General features: G+C 42.5%; 1 protein-coding gene across 1 annotated transcript; it reads left to right on the top strand.

Annotated features, from left to right (window-relative positions):
* The first annotated feature begins 1,341 nt into the window (after positions 1-1,341).
* Positions 1,342-2,995, top strand: GPR15 (G protein-coupled receptor 15). Its single transcript, XM_073328906.2, has one exon. It carries the CDS (start codon positions 1,407-1,409, stop codon positions 2,499-2,501), a length of 1,095 nt encoding a protein of 364 aa, XP_073185007.1. The 5' UTR covers positions 1,342-1,406; the 3' UTR covers positions 2,502-2,995.
* The last annotated feature ends 9,097 nt before the right edge of the window (positions 2,996-12,092 follow it).

The following is a 12,092-nucleotide window of genomic DNA, read 5'->3' as shown; positions in this document are numbered from 1 at the left end:
TTGAAAGACCATTTCAGAATCCATGTGGCTGCTGCAGGTTTGAGGGTGCTGGTCATCAAGACTGAGGTGCATTGGCAGAGTTATGTGGTGGCGCAGGGCTGGAAAAGCTGGGGAGTTTGCAGATCTAAAGCTGCAGGGGTGAGTGGAGGAGAATGTTGGAAGAAGACGGGGGAGAGTGGCTGGAAATCAGAACTAAGGTTTATTGGCTGAACAGGGTGAAGACCAATAAAAGAATAATCAGATGTGTTGCTGTTTAGGAATATTGGCATTGGCAAAGCTGTATTGGAATCAAGGACTTTAAAACAGAGATTTAAAATCCAAACTAAGCAATGCTGACAGGGCTGTATGTGGGGTAGCTCAGAATTGGAATAGCAGCAGATGTTGCAGATAAGAAATTAAATGAATTAGCAAAGCTTTCAGTATGACAGCAAGAGGGAATATCATAGGAGCTACGCACCAGAACTGCATGGAATTTGCAGTGCCAGGGGGAGGCAGGACTGGAATAAACAGGCATTTTGGAGGTCAGGAGTGAGGTACTTAGGCAGAGCTGGCGATGGGGAAGGAAGAGCAATTTTAGACTTGAAACTGCAGCAGAAAATGGAAACAAGGACTCTTTCTGACTCTGAGCCACACAGAGATGAATCCAGAAATGGAATAGCAGGTAGTGCTGAAGGTCAAGACTGATATGCATTGGCAAGACTCTGTGTGCAGATCCAAGGACTGCAATAGCAGGATTTGCTGCTACAGGTTAGAATGGAGAAGGCATGGTTTTAAACAGCTTTTCCCTAGTCGCATTTATATAGGTGATAGTCACTCTAACCAGAAAATCAGTTGACAAAATAATCCAAGGTATAAACCTCCAAGTCTCAGAAAAATATATAAACAGACTAACAACAATTTATCCAAGAGATAGAGAAATAAAAGAACATAATGCTGAATTAACCACTTCCTGGTTTCTCTCCATCACCTCAAACTTTCTCACCTATTATAATATCCCGCTTAAAGAGAAAGAAAGGAAAAAACCTTACCCAAACAGTTCAGAACCTTAAAAGAACAAAAAAAACCCACAAAAAACAAACCTTAAAAGGCATCATGGTCAAATGCAAAATGAAGAGAAAAATCAGTTAGCCAAAAAAACCCAACTCAACCCAATTGACTCCTACAAAACATCTGACTTGTGTGGGTTTGACTAATCAGACTCTCCCTTTGCTTGTCTTTATATGATTGGCTGAGAAGGATGCAGAATTGTGAATATCAAAGGGTGGGGTGGGGGTGGTGGTTTTTTGTTTTAAGAGGTTTCTTAAGATCTTTAGGAAAAAAAGAAGAAAGATCAGCACTCTGCTGTCTCTGATAATAAGAGTAAGGGTGGTGACAGCTCATCCAGATTGGTCAGATTTTTCTTTAAGATGTCTGAGACAACTTTAAGCTATAACGATAGCTATGAATATTCTTTTTCCACGGAGAGTCCTGAAGAGTACTGCCAAGCTCTGTACATACCATATATGGGCATTTTCCTTCCTATTCTGTATGCCACTGTGTTCCTGGTGGGAATCGTTGGCAATGCCATCCTGATGGGAGCCCTGGTCTTCAAATTTCGAGTCCGCAGGCTGATCGACATCTTTATCCTCAACTTAGCTGCCTCTGACTTTGTTTTCCTCCTCACATTGCCACTCTGGGTGCACAAGGAGATCTGGCTGGGGGTCTGGAGGTCAGGCTCCTTTCTCTGCAAGGGCAGTTCGTACATCATCTCAGTCAACATGTATTGCAGTATCTTCCTCCTCACTTGCATGAGTGCTGACCGGTACCTGGCCATCATGCACCCCTCTGTAGCCAGGAAAGTCAGAACAAGATTCTACACTAATGGACTTTGCATCTGTGTCTGGATCCTCTCCTGCCTCCTAGGGCTTCCCACACTTCTGTCCAGAGAACTGAGGCAATATAATGGCCAGGCTTACTGCATAGATGTGGACCTCACACCCGCTAAACGGATTGTGTCACTGGTAACGTTAATTCTGGCCTTCTTTTTCCCCTTGCTGAGCATCTTGACCTTCTACTGCTCCATCACCAAGAAGCTCTGCATGCATTACCAGAAATCTGGGAAACATGACAAAAAGCTGAGGAAATCTATCAAGATTGTCTTCATTGTAGTGGCTGCCTTTGTTTTCTCCTGGATTCCGTACAACATTTTCAAGCTTCTGGCTATCATCTCTGGGCTCCAGGACCTGAAGCCACCTTTCTGCCTTCCTTATGTCCTTGCCCAGGCGGGCATGGAAGTGAGCAGCCCCTTTGCATTTGCCAACAGTTGTGCCAACCCTTTCATCTACTACTGCTTTGATGGCTATATCCACAGGAACATCTTGCGGTGCCTGTGTCCATGGGTGAAGGGCCATAGCACTGGGAGCAGTTCTGACAGCTTGAACACTCGCATCAGCCATTCCATGTCCACTTTTATTCATGGGGAGGATACCATTAGGAAACGGAGGCGCTCTCTGTCATTCTGAGAGGAGCGGGTACTTTGGAAGGAGACATTTCTTCCAATGAAGAGGTAATGGGGGAAGAAAGGTCCACAGAAAAAGCATGAAGGCAAAAAAAAAAAAAAAAGAGTGTGAGTGTGAAAGGGGTAGAGAGAATGAGTGAGAAAGTATAATATGGTTGTACTTCTAGTTACAGAAGAAAATATCATGTTAATTTCCTTTTATTATATAGTTATAACTGGAATATAACACTGTAACTATAGGATAACTACAGGGTTCTGCAGATTACTGTGTAATTACGTTGAGCAGATCTAAAACTAGCCTACAGAGAAATACACACAAATGCTTAAAATCAAAATCCCAATGCTCTGCACAAATAACTACAAACTATAGAGCAACTCACCAGATTCAGAACTAGCTTGTCACACTGAGGAAGTCTGTGAGTGCAAATGCATAGGTTCTCATTAGAGTGAAGCAAATAATTCAGAAAGAATAATGTGTTTATTGAGCTTACCTTCTTTTTTGTTTGTGGAAAATCTATCAAGTAGTCATGATTTTCTCAACATGTATTTGTTATTCAAAATTTGTTGAGGTTTTTTGATTTTGAGAATTTTGTTTATTCATTCCAGTGTTGCCAGCTCTCACAGTTTTATCATGAGTCTCACAATATTTCATGTTTTTCTTAAAGCCCCAGCTTCTGGAAGCATGAAATTATGAGAGAATCCTAAATTTTATTTAAAATAAGTTTCTAGCCCTCACAGTTGCAGAGAAAAGCTGGAAAATGTGACCCAAGTGTAACTTGGAGGCTCAAAGCTAAATGGCAAATAAAAAGAAGCCAACATTTATTATTTTCATAAAATATTTGTTGTTAAAACAACCATGATATTTTGGGGCTTGACTCATGATTTTTGAATGATTGAGTTGGCAATGCTGTGTTGTTCGAAATCCAAAATTCAGCTCGTGTTGCTTACTGCAGTTAATCATTTCGGCCACCTGGTATTATTACAGTTCCTGGATCGGAGGAGTGCAGCTGCTGCAGTCAGGTTTCAGGTGCCGATGTTCATGGAAAGCGAAATTAAAATGTCTGTCCCACAAGTATTTGAATGCTTGAGTTTGGAATTTGTTTTCTGTAAACATTCATGCTAGCAAGATTCAGTCACATGAATGTTCATAGAAGGGAACACAAAAGTTAGTTTGTTAAAAAGGTGAGTGAATATTCACAGAAGACAGGTTTGCAGCAATTGCAGGGTTCTTATTTTTGCTGGTGGTTAAACCACCAGTGATCTTTTAGAAATGCCTATGCCATCAAACTGTACATTTGATATGCTGTAGCAAACATACCAAGTGTCCAGATAGTGCCAGCTCTGATGGCAAATGGGATGGTTTTTATCACTATGGGCAAAACTGGAGGAGCATGTAAATTCCACAGATTGGGACTATAAATTCTGTAAAGCCAACTAATTTCATGTTTTTTCATTTTCTCCCCCTTTTACAATTTTAAAATCACAGTCATGTAAATACTCACCCCTAAAAGGTAGCCCAATGTTAGGTTTATACAGTTAAAACGCTGAGAACTAAGGTTGTACTAGAAATGTTAACTCATTTTGTTGCAACATGTCCCATACTCCTGCTTTACTTGTTAAATATGTAGCTTAATCTACTATCGCTTGTAATAAAAATAATAAATCTATACCATAAAGCATCCAGGATTTGCAATGTTTAGAGATTGCCATTTGAAAGATAAGAAACTTCACTTTTGAATTTCCTGAGTTTTTACAATTTTACCTTTCTTTATTCCTTTTTTTTCCCCTTTTGCATTTAGCCTTTCTAGATCCAAAACTAGCTATTGCAAAACCCACAGTAGGGTTTAGAGGGCAGAAATCATTTGATAATCATCACCATGTGATAAAATGAACATGTTGCAATTCATGATTTTCAATATAAGTAAAGAGATCTTACAGATATTTGTAACTATTTAAAGTGAAGAGATGTAGCTCTGCTATGGGAGGAAATCATCCTGCACATGACATGTTTAAAAACAACAACCATTTCTATTCCAATCCTCTGCTATGCTGCAAGTGCTTGTAATTAATGGGGTAGCGGTCCTTAAATTATTTGTTTTGGGTTTTTAAAAATAGTTTTCTCCTCCCTAAAAGGGAAATTCTAGGTACTGGGATGGAAAAGCATGCCAAAAATTAAGCCAGTACAAAAGTGTGCTCTAGTTGCCTGGGGGCTTAAGCCATAGATCTTCTATTAATTTTAATAGAAGATGTGTGACTAAATCCCCTAGACAGCTTTGAAAAACAACAACTGAATCAACTTCTTTTTCTGTTAGAATCTGCCTGTCTATTCTTCCCCTCTTTCTGACCTCCCTACCACACACATTCTCCCTTTCTCTATGTGCTTCCCCTCCCCACAATTACTTCATTTTGCACCCTATTCTTTGCATTTGATTTTTTTCCCCCTTGCTCCCTTTTTCAGACCCACACAGACCGAGAATGAACCCTAGTATTCTCTATTTTCAAACCTACAACGGTTGAAAACAGGCAAAGCTTCCCTTCAGATTCTAATCCCATCACATCAGAAATTCCTTGAGAGCACCACATCTCTTATCTAAACAAGCCTTCAACCTCACTGCAGGACTCTCCCAAGACAAGGAACAAATGAAGAAGCATGAAAACAGTAGACCAGACCAGATTTCTCAACAATACTCCTGCTTTTATCAACTCATTAAATGATGTAATTTGTTATTAAAAAAAAGTCTGAAATCTCTAGACCAGGAAGTTTATTCATTGTTTATATTCCACAAGAAGCGTGGGTGATGTTTTAAAGGAGGATTGCCTTAAAAAAAAATCAATACAGGTAATTCTTTATCTCAGATCCCTACAATACCAATTATTTCCCTTCACCTCTTTACCCACATGAAGCATAGCAATCTCTCTGGAATAAAATTAGACTAAGAACAACTCTAATAATTTTAAACTTTAGGTTACTATTTTTTTTCCTCTTGAGAGCTTTAAAAAAATATGAGAGTTGAATCCACTCTGCCTACAAAATCTTACCATGGCTGCCTCCCCAGTCAATGTAGCATCTGTCTCTAATACAACTGAATGAGGTCACAAAACATTACAAAAGTTGAGCAGGGTCTTTCACAAAAGCCACAGTGAAAGCTTAGTTTAGAGGGATATAAAAGGGAAAAAAACTAGTCCAACAAAACAAAACACTTTACACTTATATTTTGATTGGTCACAAGCCATCATGTTATAACAATACATTTTGAGCATGCTTATTTCACTCAGACAGTGTGTGAAGTTGATTATATGTTTTTTCCACTTAAACAATATTTACCTTAAGTCCTGACAATGGCAATTTTGCTTGTGCATTATTTCTGCTTATTTCTAATCATGAGTGTAAGGACCTATAGGTAGGGAGCGGTTAGGTTTTTATTAGTTTTCATAGCGCCATGTAAACCTATAGCAAGGGAGGGCAAACTATGGCCTGGGGGCTGCATCCGGATGTTTTAATCTGGCCCTTGAGCTCCCACCAGGGAGCTCCCACCAGGGAACGGGGTCCAGGGCTTTCCCCGCTCCATTGCTCCAGCTGGGGAGTGGGATCAGGGATTTGCCCTGCTCCACGTGGCTCCCGGAAGCAGTGGCATGTCCCCTCTCTGGCTCCTACACATTGGGGCAGCCAGGGGGCTCTGTACGCAGCTCCCATTGGCTGGGAACTGCAGCCAATAGGAGCTGCAGGGGTGGCACCTCTGGACAGGGCAGTGTGCAGAGCCGCCTGGTTGCGCCTCCACATAGGAGCCAGAGGACAACATGCCACTGCTTTTGAGAGCTGCTTGAAGTAAGCGCCGCCCAGAGCCTGCACCCCTGACCCCCCCCCACCCCAACCACCTACCCCAGCCCTGATCCCCCTCCCGCCATCCAAACCCCTCCATCCCAGCCCAGAGCAACCTCCTGCACCCCCAGCGCCTCATCCCCATCCCAGAGCCCGCACCCCCAGCACCCCAACCCTGTGCCCCAGCCCGGAGCCCCCTCCCACACCCTGAACCCCTCCTTTCTGGCCCCACCCCAGAGCACCCACCCCCAACCAGAGCCCTCACCCCCTCCCGCACTCCAACCCCCAATTTCATAAGCATTCATGGTCCATCATACAATTTCCATACCCAGATGTGGCCCTTGGGACAAAAAGTTTGCCCACCCTGACCTACAGTGATGTATAAGTGATAGTGATTTCAAATGTCATTTAGCCAGCTATGATGCGTAATATATTTGATCTTTGTTATGAGAGAGAAGTGATTACAGGGTGGTTTGGAAATGATGTAATTGCGATGTGAGCCCCAGCCACAACTTTTTAAAGTAATTTTAATTGTTTGGTTTTCATTTGTATAATTTTGAAATAAAGAAACAGGAAACCGTGCAAGCGGGCCTGGTAAGACTGGGACATTTTTTAAAACCTAACTTTTTCTTCTTTTTAATTAAACTTAAACCAAACAAATGGGAAGTATTTTCAGTTACAGGGCCAAAGATCTTGTGTGATGGCCGTTTCATTTTAGGGCAACTTAATTTTGGAAAATATGCACCAGCTGAATAGTAATTAAGTTTCCAGCCGATTATAGCACTGGTTGAAAAATACAAATGGTGACTGAAGATTGTTTTCAGAAGTAGAAGTGGGGAGGTTAGTTTGCTACTATTTGAGAAAGGAAGGACCATCTGGTGGTTAAGGTACTGGCTGGCACTCGTGAGACTGGAGGTGAAATACTGACTCCACTGAAGTCAATGGCAAAACTTCTGTTGGCTTTAATAGGGTCAGAATCTCACCCCATGCTTGTAGTCCCAGCTCTGTAACAAACTCACTGGGCAGCAAGCCACTCAGTGTGTCTGTGCAGCCATGAGTTTTTTTATTGCAATGTACACATACCAGTACACTCTATCATAATACAAATAATAAATACTAATTTGTAGGATCATGTTATTCATGAGTATTCAGAAGCCCAGCAGATATCCATTAAAACGTTTGCAAATCTTGAAAGTTAATCAGGAATTTAAGCACAATTTATTAAACATCCAAAAAATTCCTACAGGAAGATGAGTTTGTTACTCTCCTATGTAAAATGTTTCCATCACTCAGCAGGGAACAACTCCATGTGACATTCAAATATCGCACAACAAATAGTCCAAATGAACAGTTTGCCTACAATGTGAAATTCATTCGCATAAACTATTTACTGAATACTTAGGAGTAACACGGCCATTCAAAGAAACGGATTGGTTTGTGAACAGAAAAAAGGGCTAAATTCACAATGCATATTAAACACAATTAAAAACTCAGCCAACTCTTGATATTTCTCTTAGTGGATCCAAAAGTAATTACCATGTTACCTGGAATCTAACTTGAAAAAAAACAGAATCTATCCTTTATTATCCCCAGTAATAATATAATTATTACCATACAAGTCTCCAGTTACTGCACCATAATTGCCACTTAAGGTTCAACAGCAACTAACTGTCCAATTTTCGAATGTGGGCACCTCAACAGGACAGGCTGACTGCCACTTCCCGCAGCCCCCATTGGCCTGGAGTGGTGAACCGCGGCCAGTGGGAGCTGCGATCGGCCGAACCTGAGGACGTGACAGGTAAACAAACAGGCCCAGCCCGCCAGGGGGCTTACCCTGGCGGGCTGCGTGCCAAAGGTTGCCGATCCCTGTCCTAAAGCATTGGGGATTGTGTAACAGCCAAGCCAACGACCAGTGGAAAACGTTTTTCTCATTTAAAACTGGAATTGCTGCTTTTTTATGTGGGGTCCTAAGCTAAGATTTTCAAAAACGACTATTGATTTTGGATGCCTCAATTTCTGAGTGCCCAACTTGTGATGCCTTAGAGAGGACTGATTTTAAGAAAGTGCAGAGCAACCACCACATTTGAAAATGTAAGATGGCTGTTGCCCAAATGAATTTGCTGAATCTTTGAAACCTGGGAGGTAGTTCGTTCATATTAACAATATAAGATCTGAGATTACATGAGGCATGGCCTTTCTTTTACCCACTATCTGAGGCAGAGGAAAACCGAACTGTGAACCCATGTGGCACATCGGTGAGTTAGAGAATGAAACTTGGTCAGTGGTTTCAAACTCAATTCAAACCGTAAGTTTGCCCCCAAAATAGGTAATTTGATCTGGAAAGTAGATCTTGAAAAGCAAGAGCAATATTTCTAATGAGGACACTGTCTACAAATACACACAATGCACAATTTGCCCTATATAGTAGTGTACACACCTGCTTGACCCTCTCACACACATCTCCCTCCCCCTCCGGCACTGACTAAACAGCTGCACAACAACCACAGGCTCAGCCATCAATACCCACTTCCTGTCACCCACACCACCCCTCCCTGACAGAACCACACAAACAGCTACCCACACCCTTACACACACAGAAAAAAACTCAGATCATGGGGCAAATATATATGTGTACTCTGGGCAATATGGTTTGACAACTTTAACAGGTAGAAGTAAGGACAAAAATAATGTGTGTGTGAAAAAAAAGGGTTGGAGAAGAGAGCACAGAGGACTGAGAGTCCTAGCATGAACATATTTGTCTAACCTTTCTTCATAATTCTAACCATTATAGAAAATGGGATATTAAGGACAGACCTCACTTAAGGGTGACACATTAAGCATGCTTGACACTTCCCATTATCAGACCCTGTTTTCAATTGCTTAGAACTTTGCAAAACGTTGAGCTTTTGGGCTGAAATTTTCCCTACAAGGTGTTTTGCCTCAGTCTGATATTTTTTTAAAAGAAAATTTCAGCCAAAATGGTGCAGCCGTTTCTGAGATTGAGCCAAAGGAAAAAGATATTGTTTTGCCCATGTTCAAAAATTCTGAGGACCTTTTCTTTGATATTCTCTAGCACCCCCATGCTTTGGGGCAGGGACTTCAAATATGGCCAGGGGTTGGCCTTTGTGTCAGTGATGTGCCTTTTGCCATCCCTGTAAAAATCCACCCAAATTTGACCAGCTCTAATTCTTTGGGAAGAAAATCACATTTTGCACATAACAATAGAGAGTTGCTAGCATTTAGCAGCCAAAATGTCTGAAGATTCCATCCTCCTTGAGCCTGCTCCAAAGCCTCCACCACATCACAGCTCCTACATGTGACAGGCACCTCCTAGATTGAGTGCTTGATTTTGAAATCTGAATAAGGGTTAACATAGTTGTTTGGGTGTAATATTGTTCATCTTAGAGCATTGCTTCATTATGCTAAGTACTGTACACACGCAGCATAAGATACAGTTCCTGTCCCAAAGAGTTCACAGAAAGACAGACAAAGGGAGAGAGGAGAAACAAAGGCACAGAGAGGTGAAATGATTTGCCCAAGGTCACATAGTGAATCAGTGGCAGAGTCAAGAACAAACCCCAAATTTCCTGGACTTCCAGTCCACTGGCCAACACTGCTTCTCACTACCTCTAGAATTTAAGAGCTAAATAATTTGGTATCCCTAGGGAACATCATGACAGCAAAGAACTGAGAAGCAAAAATGTTCAATACGTAAATAAGTGAACAAAACAAGGAGGGAGTTCTGGAGATGCAGCTTTTCCATACAGACAGTGAAACAGGTTTCAAAAGACAGACTCAGAATATCAACATAAAACATCTAACAGTGAATTCAGCTGGCACTGGGGTGTGTGTGTGTGAAATGTAACAGGGCATAGCCACTGAGAAGAGAGATGGACAGGCTTAGCCTGGCTCTTTCTGACACGAGTGAGGGATGAGCAGTGTCCTAGACTAACCTTTCTCTCACCATCAAATAGCTTCTAATGCCCAAGGTTCTGTGAGAGTAATTGCCAAACTCAGGGTGGCTGCCTCATTTGCTGAGTCACTATGCAGTCCATATCCATTTTGTTCCTGCGTGACTCCTCTAGCATACCTGGATGTATACAAAAGGAGATGTAGAAAGCCACTGTGCTGCTCATGCTGCTATACTCGTGTAATTAGGGTAAGAATTACAAATTACACTCTCAGCTCCTTACCCCCGTTTTTGCTTTGGCAAACACCAATTGAAGTCAACAGGCAAAATCCTGGTCCCATTGAAATCAATGGGAGTTTTATACAATTAATTTTAACAGGATCAATGGCAGTTGGGCTGAAATAAGGACTGAAAATCTAAGCCCCAGATCATTCACCCTCTGGCAGAGAAACCTATAGGCCAGGCATGAAGAGATGGAAAAGTCCATGGAGTCCCCATGCAGAGTTTCCTACTAACCATTCCTCTTAATGAGGAGGGAATTGGGGCCTTGTGAAATTTGCACACCTGCATGCCTCCCGCCCCCCTTTATCTGTAAAGAGAGGAGCCGTTCACATGGACTGCTGAGTGCTCCTGGCTCCACTGTGTCAGGATCCTTGCTGGCCAGAGTCAGGGGGAGTTCACACTGCTCAGTGAGCACTGACTCCCACATCCATGGGATTAGTGGGAATGGAGCGTGACAGCTCCTCTCTCAGTCTCCAGTCTGTTGCAGAGCCCTTCCAGCATGGAGCACTCATGAGAAGGGGGAAAGGTGCCTTCTGATGGTTACTAGGAAGGTGAGATAGTGTCATAGGGTGCCTTCAGCACCTACAAGGGGAAATCCACATTAGGAGGGCCCCCTTAATATGTGGATCCCAGCCTACAATCCAGACCTGAGGATTTGGCTCCCATGGTTTACTTGGCTGTTAGCTAGCTGAATGCTGCCCTCACATAAAAGAGGGACATGGGCAACACACACAACACCCAGTGTAATGACTAAAGGTTACTGATGTTCTCTCTTGGTACCTGCCTACTTTGGAAGTCCCTTTCATCCTCTCTGAGGAGCTCTCAGAGAGCTTTGGCCTCTCCTGACAAGTGCTGAATCGGGTCCCTGATTTGTTCTCTCTTTGGTGACTTGTGGTTGCCTGGTTCATAGTCTCTTTTCTCTCTACTGAGATATTGCTGTGGTAAAGGAATGACTCACCAACACATTCAAACACCACACCACAGATACTGTACTCAAAGTATCAAAAAACATCTATGAGAAACCAACTTTCAGGGTCTGAGGGATACACGAGCCAGGACACTCAGCATTAGGCTGAAAATTCCAGCAGAGATTCTTGCTGCAGACTGCAGCAGGAGGGGAAATATAGCAATAACCTTACTCTAACATTTGGGTATTGCCCTTAATTCAAAAAGATCCCCAAAATGCATTACAGACAGAATCCGGATCTCTTCCCCCATTACTGAAATGCAACCACCTCTGGCGTGGCATGCCCTGCTGCACTATAGCTTTTCCTCTTGAGGAGAGCATGCTCAATCAGGGGAAAGGGCAGATTTAATGGGTCTATTAATATCCCCCCTCTCCAGTTTTAAAAAAAAATAGGGGAATTGGTCAGTAAGGCAGCCCATGATACCACAGTAGTCTCCTTGAGGCGGATATGCTCAAAACACAGGGCCTTCTTCATGGCAAAACAGCCTTGTGAATCACAGGAATTCCACAGGTTTGGAAGGTCGGAGCCCCTACCAAATATGGGGGCAGCAGGTTATCAACCCTCCCTTCCTCTGCCTCACAGAACAATCAGGCAGAAACTGTCAGTGGGGATGGC

The sequence above is a fragment of the Lepidochelys kempii genome, chromosome 1 (genome assembly GCF_965140285.1).
Source record: "Lepidochelys kempii isolate rLepKem1 chromosome 1, rLepKem1.hap1, whole genome shotgun sequence".
In the NCBI taxonomy this organism is placed as follows: domain Eukaryota; kingdom Metazoa; phylum Chordata; order Testudines; family Cheloniidae; genus Lepidochelys; species Lepidochelys kempii.
The sequence above is the reverse complement of the archived record's forward strand: the minus strand, read 5'-3'. Positions and strand labels throughout refer to the sequence as shown.

Bases quoted from the DNA above. Each gene is read 5' to 3' on its own strand.
- GPR15 (XM_073328906.2), top strand. From the start codon at position 1,407: ATGTCTGAGACAACTTTAAGCTATAACGATAGCTATGAATATTCTTTT.